This window comes from Echiichthys vipera (assembly GCF_963691815.1).
Source record: "Echiichthys vipera genome assembly, chromosome: 2".
Taxonomy (NCBI): Eukaryota; Metazoa; Chordata; class Actinopteri; order Perciformes; family Trachinidae; genus Echiichthys; species Echiichthys vipera.
In genome coordinates, this window is record NC_139827.1 from 19,108,294 (window position 1) to 19,127,191 (window position 18,898).

The 18,898-nt window shown below is 41.8% G+C and overlaps 1 protein-coding gene across 6 annotated transcripts in view; it reads left to right on the plus strand.

Annotated features, from left to right (window-relative positions):
• apbb2b (amyloid beta (A4) precursor protein-binding, family B, member 2b) overlaps nt 1-18,898 on the plus strand; it is a 50,520-nt gene that overhangs the window by 27,220 nt on the left and 4,402 nt on the right. For 5 of the 6 annotated variants that reach the window (XM_083935390.1, XM_083935394.1, XM_083935391.1 and 2 more), the window contains exons 5-17: nt 531-775; nt 1,366-1,497; nt 2,078-2,149; nt 3,109-3,159; nt 4,625-4,710; nt 5,171-5,231; nt 7,983-8,129; nt 8,680-8,807; nt 12,112-12,226; nt 13,277-13,361; nt 15,560-15,640; nt 15,920-16,035; nt 17,194-17,373. In XM_083935390.1, coding sequence (XP_083791516.1) covers nt 531-775; nt 1,366-1,497; nt 2,078-2,149; nt 3,109-3,159; nt 4,625-4,710; nt 5,171-5,231; nt 7,983-8,129; nt 8,680-8,807; nt 12,112-12,226; nt 13,277-13,361; nt 15,560-15,640; nt 15,920-16,035; nt 17,194-17,373 — 1,499 coding nt within the window. The remainder of the gene's footprint in view (nt 1-530; nt 776-1,365; nt 1,498-2,077; nt 2,150-3,108; nt 3,160-4,624; nt 4,711-5,170; nt 5,232-7,982; nt 8,130-8,679; nt 8,808-12,111; nt 12,227-13,276; nt 13,362-15,559; nt 15,641-15,919; nt 16,036-17,193; nt 17,374-18,898) is intronic. The other variant, XM_083935395.1, reaches the window with a different exon arrangement.

Sequence of the window (18,898 nt, forward strand, 5' to 3'; positions counted from 1 at the left end):
TTTGATACAGTACCTGAAACTAAAAATAGGTTCTCATTTAGGTTTAAAAAAAATGTACATGTCAAATACACCCTTAAATATTTATGTTTTGGTTTGGGCTACCTCATTGGGAATGCATCTGAAGTTGGTTTAACTGTTTTTTAATGTGAGAGGAATGCTTATTATGTGCCTATGTGATATGTGTATTTCAAAGAAGTTTAAGGTATGTGTGCGGGTGTGTTGCACAAATACAACAATAGTGCGAAACAAGTTTTACTCAGTTATTGTTGAGGAAAGACGCTGCTTGTTAAATGACAGCTGCAGCAGTTGATGGTAATCCCAGTCAGCTGTTGATATCGTTCAGTATATGAGTGTGGGAGGGTTCCCATCTAGCAGATTTTATCATATGGGAGAAAACACAATATTGTATGTTAGTGTGTGCAGTCACAGATGTGTGTTTATACACATGCATCTGTAAGTAAAAATACTGGAAGATGTCTTCTCAGTTTAATGAATTTGCACCTTTGTTTGTGTGTGTGTGTCTTTCTCAGATATCTGGAGTGAGCAGTCATTCCATACAGACCCTGACCTGCCTCCAGGATGGAAGAAGATCACAGACATGGCTGGTATCTACTACTGGCACATTCCTACGGGCACCACCCAGTGGGAGAGGCCTGCCACCCACCCAACACCCCCTGGACAGACAGAGTCCCAGGCCCTAGGCGACCACACGGCCTCCACACCACGTAAACAGTCCCTGGGCTCACTCAGCCCCTCACCCACTCCTGACCATGAGGTAAGAGACAGAAGAACACATAAGCAGTAAAAATCACAAGATTACACACACACACACACACACACACACACACACACATGAGTACTTGTGTAAAGTTAAGATAAAAAGTACCGTTTCATGTGCATTTTAGGTCTGACATAATTTTTGCCTTTTTTGTTTTGTTTAACTGTGAAGACCTAAGTGTTGGCAAACAGTTTGTGAGTCTTTCTGGCAGCCTTGTAGTTGGAGTACAGTCTGACAATCAAGTAAACTTACAAATATGTAAGTTAAACTTAGATATTATGTACCATAGGCAAATATGAATAACTAATATTGTCTGGACTGCATTGTCATTTATTTGAAAATTAAAAACCTCATTATTAGTCTAAACAGTGTTTTTAGAACTGTTAGTCATTATGATCAGCATTAATACAATTGGAAATATCATGCTTGAAAAATTGCACACAGCAGAAAATGAGTGGCTGTAATAAGCCTTTTAGATATTGTTCACTCAATTGCCACCTTATTGAGTATTCCTATCTAGAACAAATACAGATGTGATACAATAGATCCTACCTTCATAAATCCATTGTGTGTGTTTGTACATGTAGTCGTGCCAGGCAGAGATCTTCTTCAGGGCATCAACCCGTTCGGGCAGCACCACCTCCGACAGCTCAGTGGAACCTCTCTCCACCCACGAGCCCCCAATCACCACATGTGGTTTTGTCAACAGCTGCTACTTTGTAAGTATTTTTTTCTGCTTCATCATACCTTCTACAGTATTCTGCACATTTTGTATAAAATTCAGTTTACGCCTCCACGTGGAAATATAGACTGGACAGTAAAATGTATCCATCTGGTCTGTTTCTTTCTGTAGTCCTGACTGAGATTAGTGGATGATTGGCAGAAATATGCATCAAGACAGCTGGGTAAAGAGACTGAGACAGAGAAAGGACCATCAATACTGCAGTCTAGCAGCAGAATACAGGGATACAAGAACACTGAGTCGATCAATCAGTCAATCATGCAGAATGATGGAGGGATACGAAGAGATGAAAGGAGATTGATAGAGAGGAACACAGCGTGATAAAATATTGATTCGGGAAGAATGGACTGACGTCGACAGATAGATGTGCCAGACTGAGACTCCGGTACAACTATCCGGAAGTGACTGACCTGCAGACTGCTACACTGTTAGCCAGGGAAACGGGAGCCAAAATGGCAGACATTATCCCAGTAGATGTCCTCTGAATTCTCACCATGGTGATTTTAGTAATTTTTAAATGCTTCTTCTCTCCCCCGTCTCCCTCACTCTCTCTTTAGCCTCGTTCCACATCTCTACAGGGGATGGCTGATGCAGAGTTTCCCTTGCAGCATTTTGAAGATGAGGACAAGGTAGAATACTTTCCTTTTCCACCTTCTGTTCCCTTCAGCTCTGTTACCAAACCACTCTTCTGGTTCTCTTTTGGCTCAATAGCCTTGAGTTGTTGCTTCATATCTTTCTGTGTGTGTGCGTGTGTGTGTCAAATAGAAAACAGTTTACCTACATCTTCGGTACGCGTGTGTATATTACTGTATTGGTATGTCTACATACACTGCTGTCAGTAAGTATTTGGACAGTGGCATGTCTTCATTTGGTTTGGCTCTGTTCTCCAGCACACACGGGGTACAATAAAAGACTTACAACCTCACAATGTTTGTGTGCATTTATGGACAAAGACAGTTTTTTTGTAATAATACTGTGTGCAGCATAAAAACACTGAAACTAAAGTGCAATACGTTTATAACGTCACACCATTCAACTTACATGCTTACCTTTAAAACTTAAAATTGACATTCTACTATATTCAAGTATTTTTTTATTATAGACCTTTGATTGATGTTTTTTGATTTACTGGTACTTCTTTTTTAGTGGCTCTCTGTCTCGATTATAGCTTTACACTTAAATCTTTCTCATCTTTTTGCTGATTTTGCATGTAACTGGTTTTGTCAAAGTTAAAGCTGATTCTCAGATCCATTCCTGATCCATTATCCAGAAACTTGTCACCGTCCAAATGACTCTACTGTCTGTTTTGATCTTATTCTACTAATCAAGAATCAACAGATTGAGAGAGAGATGAATGTTCAATAGGAGCAGGAAACATTTAAGAAAAAAAAATGATCGATAGCTTTTTATTTAAGAAATGTTTTTCTGGGCCGCTCCTTATTGCAACAAGCACTGTGTGTGGAGTGAATTAGTTTCCTAACAGCCTTCTTCTGTCTTTCTACCCTCGCTTCCCTCCTCCCTTCGACCCCCAATCTTTGCCCCATCACTTTTGTGTGTATGTGTGTGTTCGTTAAAACGCTCTATGTAGAAACAGGTGGGGAGTGATTATGGCGGAAAGATTGATAGTGAAGTGTGGAAGGCAAGTATAATGCACTCAATGTCAATGAGTCTTGATCCTCACCCACACTTTGAGTTTGTGCGTTTATACATTGTGCTACTGCCTTGGCATAAGCATGCGGCTGATGCTTAATCATAAATGTAACTGCACCTACCACAGCACCTTGTTATGCCTGTAAAACATCTGTTATTTGGCTGCAGCAACACACTCAACAGGTTGTTTCTTTCTTTACTTATGTGGCTAAAATGTTGTCATCTTTCCTTCCTGCTGGCGTGCGTGCGTGTGTGCGTGTGTGCGTGTGTGCGTGTGTGCGTGTGTGTGTGTGTGTGTGTGTGTGTGTGTGTGTGTGTGTGTGTGTGTGTGTGTGTGTGTGTGTGTGTGTGTGTGTGTGTGTGTGTGTGTGTGTGTGTGTGTGTGTGTGTGTGTGTGTGTGTGTGTGTGTGTGTGTGTGTGTGTGTGTGTGTGTGTGTGTGTGTGATGTTAACTGTCTTTCCCTGAAGCAGCATGCCCCATTACACATAACACCAATACCATTCTCCATCCAGCAAGGACATTCTGCCCACACTTGGATGCATGCCTCACAGTATACACCAGTGGGGTCAAAGATTTACATTTGGTTTCTGCCAGCTTTGTGTCTTTTCAGTCCCTCTCCCACATGCCCTGTAACCCGTGAATGCAGTCATATTGGTGTAAGAACAGGAGCCAATGGGATTCTTGTTTTCAGTGCTCAGGCAGTGCGGTGGTAGGATTTCTTGACATCTGCCACAGCTGTAACTGAAACAAAAGCATAGCACTACATTCTAGGGCAGCAATTGAGGATTATTGTCATTATTGATTAATCTGCAGATTATATTATCGATTAATCTCTTGATCTGTGAAATATCAGAAAACCGTGAAGAAAATGTCCATTCCAGTTCCTCAAAGTCCAAGGTTATGTCTTTTATATGTCTTGTTCTGTTAGACCAAAACCAAAAGATATTTACTTTAATACGTTATAAAACAGAGAATAGCAAGAAATCACCATGTTTGAGAGGCTGAAGACCCCATCTTTGCATTAACTAATTGTTCCTGCCCCCGCTGCATTCACAAGCTGTTTTTTTCAGAAAAGTAAAGCTAAAAGGCAAAGAGTAAATGAACATGGAATGGGCATGAAATACTATGAATTTCATATTATCTTGCTTTATTAAAAGGTTATCAACATACATCTGAATCGCTTTCAACTGCATTATCACATAACTATAAAGTACCTAAAAATAAAACAACAACACGGCTCTCATCTGTCTGAAGTTGTCTTGTCCTGTTGGATCAGTTTTACTTCATTTAGGAGGCCTGTTTTATATATAACCAGCCAAACCCAGACAGTTTTAGCAGTGCTACAGGTTACACGTGTGAAAGGGGCTTTGGCGTAGTTTCCTTTTGGCCTGAGATGTGGGTATTATTTTGGTGTTATTTTGCATGCTCTGATAATGTCACCTGTGTGCACCAGGACCTGCAGGCAGCCACGGTGAACCCTGACCCCAGTCTGAAGGAGTTTGAGGGTGCTACGCTTCGCTACGCATCGCTCAAGCTAAGGTGAAATACATGTACACACACACACACACACACACACACACACACACACACACACACACACACACACACACAGACACACACACAGGTACAAAGACGAAGAAGAAGAAGATACAAAAATCGAACTGCCTTTTTGCATGAATCTCTGCAGGCCACTGCAATTAGTTATAAATGAGTTTCTTAATCTTGCTTTTCAACTGCATCCATCCGTCTCCACTAGTTTTGTCGAGTCTCTCTAATTTTGCATTTTATCAATGTTGATGAGGTCAGACAAAGCCGGATGTTAGTTCTTTTACTCAGGAAATGGCTCTGTGTTCTCTATTAGTGTAATTACTGCCTGTAGCCTTCACATGCAGGGCAGGAACCTTGTTAGTAAAGCAGCTAATGGTTGCAATGCTAATAATAGAACGGTGCTAACCGTACAACTACATCCTACATTTTTTTTAACCTTTTTTTTTCACAGGAACCGTCCAACAGTGGAAGAAGAGGAGTCCAACGGTGTCAACAGTGACCCAGAAACAAAGGTAGGGAGCATTTTCCTTAAGATTTGTGATTCATGTCTATCTTTGTAAGCTGTGGTTTTAGACATAAAACAGATACTGTCATACTTACCATCGTTCTGCAGCTAATGTAATATATCTGTCAAGAAAACATTTTCATATAGTGCCTTTTACATTTCCAAATGCTAGATACAAATTTTTGATTTTTTTTGTGTGTATATCAAGCAGCCTTTTGCACTATGACCTGTTTGTCTTGCCTTTATGTAAACTGTGAAAAGAAAGAACTATAGATACGTCGGTGTGGCTGGCAGAATACCTCTAATTGAATTCATGAGTTATCTAATCCTACTTTTAAACACTGTATAATATAATCCACATTTTCACCACACATGGCTTCTTGCTTTGAAAGCATTTTGTTTGTATGTTTTAGTTTGTTTATGTCATACGCCTGTTTGTTTACCGGGGGTGGTTATGTTTATCACGGTGGCTGTCTTATGATCTCAACAGGGTGAAGATATAGCTAAACAATAGAGCACTGCCTCCAAGTGGTTAAACAGAGAAGTGTACTTCGATGCTGCACATTGGTGCATTAATTCCCAAGGCCTCTGAAACATGAAACGCTGAGATTCAAATGAGACATTTAAAGTTTTTAATCAAAGGATACGGATCAATAAAACATATTAGTCATGGAAGTGCCATGAACATTTGGCTGATACAAGCAAATTAATTTAGAATCCGACTAATTAAACACAAAAATAGATTAATTATTTCTGAGTCATTACATTCTGTCACAAACGGCAGCATATTGCAGAAAGGCTGAAATACATACCTGAATAGATCAAAAGCACTGCAGAGTATAGATTAAAGGCTACATTCGGCTCGATGAAGATGTGCTGGTTTTGCTGTCTAGTGTCTCTTTCCCTCAGTGTGTTTGTCTGGCAGAAATTCACAATTGTGGGCAACAGTGACATTGTGATTTAAAAAGACACAAAAACAGACATACAGTCAAGGCATCAGGTCTGCTCTGACACACACACACACACACACACACACACACACACACACACACACACACACACACTATAAAAATAAGATCTCACTCAACAACAACTTCTATCCATCAAAGTCTAGAATACTTAACAGATGGCTGCAGTACACACACAGGTACCTTTTTACTACCTTAAAATATAAACAATTATCATGTCTTGTACATGGCATGTGTATATTTTACTTTTGCAACCATCACTTCTGCTGTTTTGTTTTATTATAAAGTAGCAGAAAAAGAAAGATAAGCTAGGGGATTTTGCTGAGCAGGTAATTTGTGGGCAATTTATTTTATAGCCAGTGTGCATGTCACAATTTTACAGGAACTCAAGTGGAGTGTAAAACTCCGATGTGTGTGACGGTTAAATGAGAAGCTATTGGTCGGATGTGAAACATTGGACAGTTAATGTGTCATGTAGGTGCTTCCATCTGCTGATCTGGGTCTGTGACACAATTTTCACCAGACACCGGGCGACACAGAGAGAGGCAGTGTGTGTATTTTTTGTCTGTGCGCATGTCTGTACATGTGTGTGAATCCTTGTATATTGACTGTGCGAGTGAAGGAGTGAGCCACACGCTTGTCAGCCCCGTGGCAGTGTAAACATCCCCCACCAAAGACATGATGTAACTGTATGTCCTGCTGTGTAATACTCAACATCTTTGTGTGTTCAAAGAGAACAGCAGGTAGATGCGCTACTACTACTCACACAAGGCAAAGATTCATCATGCATGTATATATGCATGCAGACATCAGTCTGTTTGAGATGGGCATTTGATTCACATCCAACCATGATGCCACTGGTTGGTGTGATCGTGACTCACTTCACTTTGTCGGCCTTTCCCTCTTTGACCTCTTTCATCAAGGATCTCTGTATTCAAGTGCAAAGCACTTTCTGGATGGACTGCTGAAATCAAATGAATACTTGATGAGATCAGATTGATGGTCTCTCTCTGTTTCTTCTCGTCTACCAACATGCTGTGTTCGTCCTTATCGGTCTGGTTATCTATAGGTGTTTTTACACTGGACAGCAAGAGACAGAACGTGTCGAATTGACGGCCTGATTTCGCTCACCCAATGTGCCGGCTCAGGTCCTACACATATCTACGGCTCGATTTCCGTGTAAATAGAGTTTTTCCCCTTTCTGGTGGAGGTGTCGATTTCATGAACTGTTGTGCGACCCACAGCCGGGAGTTTTAAAAGCAGGAAACAGCGGATCACAGGAACGAGATACAGCGAGTCATCACCTGTTCATCACTTAAACTGGGAAATATCAACCGTACAGATGAGAAACTGGAAAGCCTCTGAAATTCGTACGATGCTGACCATCACAGTAGAGAAAGTAGTCCCCCGCCATCGTTGTTTTCAAAAAAGGCACTGATGTTACAGGGCAAACTTCTTCCGACGCATATGTTGTACATCACACGTGCTTCACGCCTTACACCTATCCCAGAAAGCCAGCTTTCGGGAAATTGCCGCCTTTGCCTGGCCACCAATGTGACAGCCTTTCTGTATAAAAACACCTCCTGTATTTGTCTTTGTGGAGCTTCAAGTGTTTGGCTTTAACCTCAGAATCCTGCTTCTTCAAAACAACCATAAAGTCAGGCTAAAATATGGCTTTTAAGCCTTATTAAAAAAAACCTGCTGGTCAGTGTGCCAAAAGTTGTGATAAGTCTGCAAGTACTGTACCGTATACTGTATGTAACAGTATCTCGACTTGGTGTGTGTTCCAGTGTTTTGCAGTGCGCTCTCTGGGATGGGTGGAAATGGCTGAGGAGGACTTGGCTCCTGGAAAGAGCAGCGTTGCTGTTAACAACTGCATCCGACAGCTGTCCTACTGCAAGAATGACATCCGAGACACCGTCGGCATCTGGGGAGAGGTGAGAAAAAGAGTGCAGTCACGTGGCATGTGTGTTTGTGTGTATCGTTATCCCCATAAAATAAAGAGTTTTTAGGAGAAGAGTAGTGCTTGTAAAAAGCAAGGAAAGGGAATCAAAAGGTAAGGATGGAGCCAAATAAAGAGCAACAGAAGTTTGACAGGGTAACATTCTCCTAAAATGTATGTCAAAAGATGGAGGGAGGAGGTAGAGAATGAGGAGGAGAAATTGGGGGCAGAGAGAGAGAGCTCTTTCATTCATTCAGTAACCTTTTATCTTCCACCCCCTCTTTTTAAGAGTTGATCAATTATTTAGAGACGCACACGCGTACGTACACACACACACACACACACACACACACACACACACACACACACACACACACACACACACACACACACAGGCAAATCTATTTTTTTAGGCAATAAAAAGAAAGCAGCTTACCTTTTAAATAAATAACTTTTTGCAATGTCTTGAGCTGCAGGAAATAAGCATTGCGTGTTTTTGTGATGAGGTCTGAAGAATTTCTGTCTGTGTCTGTGTGTTTGTTCAGGGGAAGGACATGTACCTGGTGCTGGAGAATAATATGTTGAACCTGGTCGACCCCATGGACCGCAGTGTGCTTCACTCTCAGCCAATTGCAAGTATCCGGGTCTGGGGTGTTGGCCGGGACAATGGCAGGTTAGTCACCCTGGCAACTACATATTGATTAAGCTTATTTTGCTCGTCCTGAGTGTGTAGGAGTAGGATGTCACGTTGTGGCTTTCTCCGAATGCATGCCATGCTCTAAATCATCGTGAGCATTTCTGTAGTGTAAATATTTTGAGTGTTATTAACCAGTCATCCAGGTCGTGACTCATTGAGGCTTTTGTTGTTTAAGTTTTCAAGTACTTTAGCTAATCAATTCATCTAAATGAAGTCAATGGTATATCACTCACGCTCTGTAAAAGGTCAGGGTAACAATTGAGGGCAACAGACAGGTGGTGTGGTGACAGGCGGGAGAGAGGAGTTAAGGATTGATGATGAAGGGATGCTAATGAAAGATTAATTCATCAGTACAAAGGAGAGGATGAGAGGGAGAATGACCTTTATTGTGATTCACCATCTGACTACCTGTTCCCTTGCTTTCACCTTAGCCTAGCTCAAAGATAAGTTCACAGACACAATGTGGTGGTGCTGCGGGGCGGCCAGTAAAGGGCGCTCTGCACTGTTGCTGAATGCATGAGAAGGAACCCCAATGTAGGTTAGCGAGCACAGCCAGGTGATGTGGACCGGAGAGGTCGGTAGCTGCTGTTTAATTGTCTTATCCTGCACATGTATGCAAACACACGCACGCTCAAGCAGGAGTGCACTCAGGGAAAGAGGCAAGGCTAAAAGCTCTTGGCATATGCAGAACTGCAGAATTCTGTTGCCACGGGGATCTTTGTCTTCACACACACACACGCACGCACGCACACACACACAGACACACAGACACACACACACACACACACACACACACACACAGAGGGTGGTATATGGTATAGTATATTTAAGAGATCACCCTGTTAAATAAAATAATTGGCGTTTTCCGAGTTTATTTCCACCATCCACATCTACATCTTGCAGGAGAGTGGGAGCAGTGGGAATACCTCAGCTGCAGCAGAGGGAGGAGGAGGAGGAGAGGAGGTGGTTGGAGTGAGGGAGAGAGGGGTGAAGTGGGGAGTTTTGGCAGGAGAGAGAGGGATAGAGGGGGATGAAGCTGCCAGAGGGGGAGCTATGGTTAGTGCTCACTGGGTGTGGAGCAGACAGGTTGAAGAGTGTGTGCACGCCTGCAGTATCACCAGGAATAGACAGTGTGAGCGTGTACAGACGCTTTCCCTATGCAGGATTACCTGCCCAAATAGGAAAACAAACAACTGTGAGTATATTTACATACCTTTTATCTTACTTTTGGAACATTTTGGTCTCTTCTGCTATTTTGTTTTATTATGAAGTAGAAGAAAAAGAAAGATAAGCTAGGGGAGGGATGCTGAGCACATAGTTTGCGGGTCAGTTTTTTACAGCCAGTGTGCGTGTCAATTTTACGGGAACTCAAGTGGAGTGTAAAAATCAGATGTGGGTGCATGTGTGGTGGTTAAATGAGAATGGAACAGTTACGAATAGACTACATGACGAATGGGTCACGTTGATCTGAATCTGAAGTTTATATTAGAAGATCCAATCGAATGTGCAGCAGTTTATGACAAAGAAAATAGCGTTCATCGTCGGAAAATGTGCATCCAGAATTCACTCCAGAGTTTATATTTCCGATACTTCAGATGTGTATGTAGGAATGCAAAGATAGTAGTAGCTGTACTGGAATTTGAATCCTGTTTGTAAGGATTTTCCCTCTTCCCCCCCCCTCTCTCTCACAAACACTCTTGCTGTACCCTTGCAAAAGATTGGAGTGGTTGTGTCTGTATAGGAACGTTACCCCAGTCCCTACCCCTCTCCCCACGTGCCATGCAGCTCATTACCACATAGATATTACAGATTCCCATAGCAACCTTGACATTTTCAGGGGCATTGGCATGATTATAAGATTATATTCAAAATGAGCCCCCCCCCCCCCTTCCCTTCTCTTTTCTTTTATCTTCACTCTTCATCTGGGTGTTTTATTCCAGCTTCGTCTTTTGCGCTTTTATCTTTTTCGTGTACAGTGTTGCAGCTCACTTCCAATTTCCTGTGCTTTTTCTCTTGTTCTATCCCTCATTCCTACTTGCTCCCCTATCAGTAACCTCTTTTTTATGTGGTCTTTAGAAACTCCCAGCCTTTTTATTTCTTTAAAAAAAAAAAAACTCAAACCAACAGCAGCCGATTAAAGATAATTGTGCCCATCTCTCTGTCCCTCTCTTTTCCCTCATACAATATATTTATTTCTATTTTTGGTTTAAGCATGCATAAAAATGACCTGCATTGCTGCTTTGACTTGTGGTACACCCCTAGCTACCCCAACGCAGATGCACGCACATGTGCAATTTCACTTGCACTTCTTATTCTTGTTTTGAGAAGTAGTATTGTATGAGCGATTAAGACGACATAATACGTAACTTATTGTGTTACTGTGTGTTTATGAGAGTCTGCCGGCTACCTCTTTTGTCCCCCACTGCTTGGGGGTGGGTGTGTGTGTGTGTGTGGGGGGGTGTATCTCTACTAACTTGCTTCCTTTCCTCCCTTGCTTCCTTGGACACAGAGAGAGGTAAACACATTCCTTCCTTTTCATCCCTCCTACAGTATCTCTCCATCATCTCCGTCATTCCTTATTGTTTAATTTCCTCTGCGTCCCATTTTTTTTTCTTCTCTTCAAAGAGATTCTTGATGTACTCTAGCATTGTGCACTGGGAATCTTTTCAGGAGAGTTTCCCCCAAGGGTCTGGGCTCAGAAATCTTGTTAACCCTCAGGCCCATGTTTCCTATTGCATGGCATATTGAAGCACACGGCTTGAAGGAGTTATTTAGATTGGTTATGTGCACTTCTGAATGACGTAAATAAACTTGTGTGTGTGCTGTACTTGTTTAATTTGGTGCAGCTACATCTTCATTCCTCTCTCCCTCCGTCTCCCTTTCCTTCTTCTTTTCATTCCTTCTATTCAGTGGACTTAAGTAGTTTTCGGCTCCACCGGGCCCAGGGGAGAGTTCTTCCCCGCTGTCACTCATTCAACTCTCTCTTGCATCACACTGCTCTATCGATCCAGTGTCCATCGACCTGCATGCGTGTATGTGTGTGTGTATTAGTCTGTCCTTTATTCTCTAGACTGAAAAAGGTCAGTTCATCGCTCATCTGTCTCTAAGAGATGTCAGTCCCAAAACCGGACACACACACACACACGCGCACAAATTCATATACTTCTTCTTGTCTCTCAGTCGTACTGAAACCAGTCAACCAAACATTTTCTCATCTTCATCCACCAGGTGTTCTTTTTCCTTTTGTGTTTTATTAACCCTGTTTTTTCCTCGTTTCCAGGGACTTTGCATATGTGGCACGGGATAAAAACACCAGGATCCTGAAATGTCATGTTTTCCGCTGTGACACGCCAGCCAAAGCAATCGCCACCAGCCTGCATGAGATCTGCTCCAGGGTAAGTGGTTCAGGCTAGAGGAGGCTGCCAGAGACACAAGGCTAAATTGGAAGATGCAAACTCCTCTTAATTACAGGCCCAGAACACAGTTACCAGTGCAGCTTTATCTGCCCTGCATATCCACTCTTAGATAAATACAGATTCAAGCAAACAGTGTATGAAGAACAGTATTCAAACTATGTGTTTTATTGTGTCTACTTTATTTACAGAACGCTCTCAGGATTAATGGACTCTCTTTTTGTTCCCAATAAAACACATTTATAGCTTTGGAAATGTAATTAGATGTTGGAGAAGATTTTTAAATTCTTTATTTATGTATGTACACTCAGAATTTGGTGTCAAATTTAGTTCTATTCTAGAGGTTTTATACCTTCTGCTACTCACAGATACCTCGTTATGACTATTGACTTGAACAACGTGTGTCCCTGAAATGTCATTTGTTAGAGGCAAAAGGTGGAGAGGAAGCCATTTTTCCTTCTAATAGAGTGTGTGTGTGTGTGTGTGTGTGTGTGTGTGTGTGTGTGTGTGTGTGTGTGTGTGTGTGTGTGTGTGTGTGTGTGTGTGTGTGTGTGTGTGTGTGTGTGTGTGTGTGTGTGTGTGTGTGTGTGTGTGTGTGTGTGTGTGTGTGTGTGTGTGTGTGTGTGTGTGTGTGTGTGTGTGTGTGTGTGTGTGTGTGTGTGTGTGTGTGTGTGTGTGTGTGTGTGTGTGTGTGTGGTTATATGTTTGTATGTATGGGTTTCTACCTGTGAGTTGCAGATGCGTAAAAGCTTTTACTGTGCTTTAGAAAAAGTAGTGTGTGTTTGTTTGCTCCCCGGGTAAAATTAGTAGACAGCAAGCATGACAGAATTGGTGGTAAAACTGTTCTAGGTTTTCCCGAGCTCTTTCATCTCCTCATCCTCTTTCCCTTTCACACATTTCTCTCTTTGTCTCTTCGCCCTCCTTCCCTGTTTCTCTGCCATGGTATACCGATTTTGCTCTGTTTTTACAAGTCATTTCCTCATGCTTCTGTATCTTCTTCTCCTCCCCTCTCTCTCTTTGTCTCTCCTTCAGATAATGACAGAGCGAAAGAATGCCAAAGCGATGGCAGGCTCTCTCCAGGACAGGATGCAGGCAGGACTAGATCTCCCTTTACAAGGTATGCTTCATACATACTGCACTTCCCTCAGCGTGTGTGCGAGATAGTGAATGCGACAAGTTACACGCATCAGTAGACGCACGGCAGTCATCACTTCTTTAGCACGCCGCATGCATTTACTTGACTGGTCATTTGTCAGAGCAGAAAGTCTCAAAGAAATAGCTGCATTGTCACAAACTCCTCTGTTAATGCTCCAAAGTCAAGACAAGTTAAGAACATACGCATCAAGTTGTTTGATTCATAAATATTTAATTTTTGAGCCATTAAAATCAGTCGGTCTATTTCAAAAGATCCACAACCATCACTGTGAGTAAGTTTGGGCCTTAATGTTTGTTTTTTTTAAATCCTGCACTGGTTAAATCCATATTTACTAGGGCTGTAACAATTGGCAATGACTTTTAAAGCTTTGAGTATCTGTTATCATTTTTTCTGACCACATCACAAGAAAATCCTTGAGAAAGTGATTCATATGATTTATATCTGTGTCTGTGGCAACATTCCCGGGCTAGATGTGAATAAACCTCCATGTTAGTGACGCTGCTGACAGCGGTTATTTTGCCACGTTCACTTGTAATCAGAAATGGGAAACTTGTGGTTGGGCAGAAGTGTAATTGGAACATTTGTGTGTTTTATGGATTTAAGACGGTAACATATAGGGGACAGACTGGAAGTAGAGAGGTGAATGTGTTTCAATAAAGTTTACAAAAAAGCGAAAAAAAAAAAATAAAATAGTTAACACACATACTCACCGTGAATATGAAAAGATGGAGGGGTCTGAAAGAACAGACTCACCTGCAATTAAATCTTACCACCAAAGATTCCGCTACAACTTTAAATGTAATTCATGGTGCCGATTGCTGCTACACCACCTACTTAATACAGGTGTATTCCTATTTGTGTAGGGCAAGAGGAAAAACAGCAACAAATAAAGCAGAATATTTTGTTTGTGCCAATAGATTTTGACTTTTGGACTTGGATAAATAATGTGTTAAACAGAATAAATAGACATGCAAAAAATATATTTGAACATTGATTCAGAATTTCAAATGTCAACGTCATGAATGAAGTTTCGAATTATTCGGTACAGCCATAATATTAATTTGCTTACAGGTTTCTTGTTAATTGGCTTCAGCTCATTGTTACTTTCCTTTGTGCGTTATTGATGCCAACTGTCGATCAGTAGAGCATCGTGAAACAAAACAGGGAGCCATTCGTAAAACCATTGCTCCATAGCTCAACTAGTGGACGAACACTCCACTGGGCACCATTAAAAACAGCTGTTTGCCATTTACAGATTTAGGGGTTGATGGTTCAGTGCACCAGCACAATGTGCAAGTGTTCATTACCTCAGATTTTGAGAGATGATGTGGAGGGAACTCTTCAGATTTTTTAATAACCAGACAGATGGGAAGAGTAGCCAGCCAAGAGATGTTGGTGGCAGATTTTGCCCAAGAAATCAAACACACACACACACACACACACACACACACACACACACACACACACACACACACACACACACACACACACACACACACACACACACACACACACATACACAGGATATATGTATATATTTATTTATTTATTTTTATATCTCCTGTCGGCTCTCTGACACTCTGAGAGAAAAAATGATTGGCTGTGCCGCTCTGTCATTTACGGTATAGTACACACTTGTGATTGGACAAGATGCTGCCACAGTCCTGTAGGCTAACAATAGTCCAGCCTGCTGGTGACAGCTTGTCAGATTGAACAGCTGCAGTGTCTGCATCTGCTTAAAATAAGCTTAGAATAAAGTGATTTTTCAAGCAGAGAAACAGTAGTTGCAGAGTGAGAAATGTGATTATAGTTCACCATGACACACCAAATCAGTGTCCTATTATTTTAAAATAAAAACATCCGATAATTTACAAGTAGGTATGAGAGAACTTTATCATGAAGTCATCTTTGAAAAGTAGAAATTAAGAATAAATGGTTAACTTCCCTTGCAGTGCATGGACGGTGCCTACAACATCAGGGAAAAGAATAAATTTTTTATTTTGTGACATCTAGAAATCATAGAAGCCATGGAGAGGTGGTCAAAATCCAGATATTTATTCTGCGGGCGACACGTATAAGTTGTTGGTTGTTTACATGCGGTGCAGTTAAATTACTATTCTTCTGAGCACCTAAATGCGAGCGTGGCTTCTCCCCAGCAGAGTTCCCCACACCAAAGACGGAGCTGGTTCAGAAGTTTCAGGTGCTCTACCTTGGGATGCTGCCCGTGGCCAGACCAATAGGTTAGGACACACACACACACACACACACACACACACACACACACACACACACACACACACACACACACACACACACACACACACACACACACACACACACACACACACACACACACACACACACACACACACACACACACACACACACACACACACAACTCATGCAAACAGCAATACAAATCTTAGCACATGGTTGTTGTCTATATTGATGTTGATTGTCTAATTTTAGGTATGATTTTAATGTTTATGTTTGTTTGTTTTTAACATGCTCTGCTGCAGGCATGGACATACTGAACGGAGCTATAGACAGTCTGATCGGTTCTTCCAACAGAGAGGACTGGACTCCGGTAGCCCTCAATGTGGCAGATGCTACTGTCACCATCAGCAAAGACAAGGTGAGACGCACATCTGGCGTAGCCAAACCCCCTGGTTTTCTTCACTCTTTTCTTTCCGGCTTTTTGTATGGAAGATATGATAAAACAAACTCAAACACAAGACAAAGTGGGAGCTGGTTGGCACTTTGGGAAAACAACTGCTATTTTCGCAAAGCTGATATTCACAGGTGTCTAAACATTTTTGTATTCTATGGCAGGGGGATTTAATTGACAACAAAGGGGACTGTTGGTGAGGTTGTCTTCCCCCTGTTTAGAGAACATACCTTTACTATTCAATGTAATGTGCAAAATGATAGATTTGACTGATATAAGGCCTGACTTTATTACAGCACTGACAGGAATTGATTAACATCAGTGTTATCTAGGGCTGTACCCAACGTTTTTTTTCATATAGACAATCAAGCAAAACTTTATTGAACTGTCAGATTTTTGAATGATGTTTGGTCGGATGTTCAGGGTGTCAGACTGAGACCCTGAGTCTGGTTCCGCAGTTGCTCACGAGACGGGTTGACTTAACAAAGCAGAATTATTTTACTCTGGAGAGCTGCAGCTAGTAAATTGCACACTGACTCACAAAAACCAAACAAAACCCCCCCAGACTTCTGGACTTAAAGAATCTCGTTTGACTGAGGGGTTTCAGACTTTAATGTTACTTTACGTTTATGTCCTTCAGCGTTCACCCCAGATTAAAGTTTATCTGCTACACTTTGTTGATTCCAATGTGTGAAACTACAAAAATGGTAAACGCACTGCTCCTGCTCTCGCTCGAACAGACTTTACTGACATTGTCATCCAGAAAGGCCATTTAGAGAAAGAGTGAAACAAACAGCTGCTCCATTCACCTTAAATCTGCATGATAAGTCTTAACAGTGTTTGACTATGCAGATGATATAAAATGTCCTTTTTTTATCTAAATAAGTTATGGATATCAGCTGCAACATAAAGACACTTAAAGCCCGGCTGCTCCAGTGGACCGGTTCATGAGAAGGCGACAATTTTACTGTGCAGCTCCCCTATATGAACGTTTATAACTATACCAGAGCCTACAAGTGCAGAACAAATTTGTTTTTACGATGTAATTTCCCCCCTTCTTAAAGATAAATATGTACTCTGTCTATGACTTTCTGATTAATGTCACACACCCATGTTTCCAACCAGGATGAAGAGGAAGTGCTGGTGGAGTGTCGTGTTCGGTTTCTGTCTTTCATGGGCGTCGGGCGGAACGTGCACACGTTTGCCTTCATCATGGACGCTGGCGGCCATCGTTTTGACTGTCACGTCTTCTGGTGTGAGCCCAATGCTGGCAATGTGTCGGAGGCTGTACAGGCAGCTTGTATGGTGAGTCACTGTACAAGAACACAACACTCTGACATTACAACTCCAATGTACTTTGATTGGATGAGTTGAAAAAAAAAGTGTGTGTGTGTGTGTGTGTGTGTGTGTGTGTGTGTGTGTGTGTGTGTGTGTGTGTGTGTGTGTGTGTGTGTGTGTGTGTGTGTGTGTGTGTGTGTGTGTGTGTGTGTGTGTGTGTGTGTGTGTGTGTGTGTGTGTGTGTGTGTGTGTGTGTGTGTGTGTGTGTGTGTGTGTGTGTGTGTGTGTGTGTGCGTGCGTGATCAGTTGTCTCAGAAAGATGTCCTTGCAATTTATCTAGTATTGATTTTCTTTTTAACCTTGTATGTTTAAATTGATTGTCAGAATTGCATTTTTTCACCGTTTGGATGGCAAACACTTTTGTTCTGGAAACCGCTCACACTGTCCATTCGTACTGTGCTTTAGGGTGATTGTCCCCCCCTCCCTCTTCCCCTGCATATTACTTATAGGTCATCAACCCTCGGAGATTTGATTTTGTCAGACTGTTTTTGAACATTTCATCTGACCAAATCTGAAATAAACACTCCAACTCCACATCAAAACACCGCAAACCGTTTGGCCGCATCTTTTTAAATGTCCGTCGTGACTCATATAAATAGACATCAGGACCACTGTCAATGCTTGCACTACTTCGTACACGTACACGTCCGTGCGCTCGTGCCCGTACATGTGCATCCGTGCTTTACAAAAGCCCACCTCTCTCAACCAGGCCACGGCCAGCAAACGTGCCGGGCCTGGGTGCGGAACAGTTGTACTCACACTGGACAAACGAACTAGACTTATGCCATGAAGCGTGCTTGGGCGCGGTACAAATAGACAGTTTGAGTGCGCCCCTATTGTCAATGCACCTAGGAAACCATACATCTTTTGAATGCCCTAGGTCTTTAGTCTTTGGTTGTAAAGTTTCATGAGGCTGTGATTATCCCAGAGTCACAACAGTTAATTTTATACAGTGATCTCATTACATTGAAATGGCTACTATGAAGACTAAAATTATCATACATGGATATAATTGAGCTCATTGAATCCACGAGAGTCTCAGCTTTCCAGTCAGACCTAATTTATTCAATTCAAAGACCGTTTAGGGACCCAAGTATGCAGAAATATTCAAATACTTCATTTTGAAATAGCTGGAAATAACATTTATACGGCATGGGATTATCATAAAGTGGGCATGTCTGTAAAGGGGAGACTCATAGTACCAATTTCATGCACACATATTGAGGTCAAAGTTTAAAGGACCCCTTTAAAATTGGCCATGCTGGTTTTTCCTCGCAACTAAATTTTGCCGAACATACTTAACCAGAACTTACTTTCCCTCCCGACAAGCGAGCATGACGTGGTTGGTTCCAATAGATGCCCGAGGCCGCCCACTATCATATGATGGGGTTTAAGTTGTTTTAGACTGTGTTACGCAGCGTTTACTTCTTTGCAGGGACAGTGTAATTAACTCATAATACCTAAACATTGTTTTTATTTTATCATTATAATG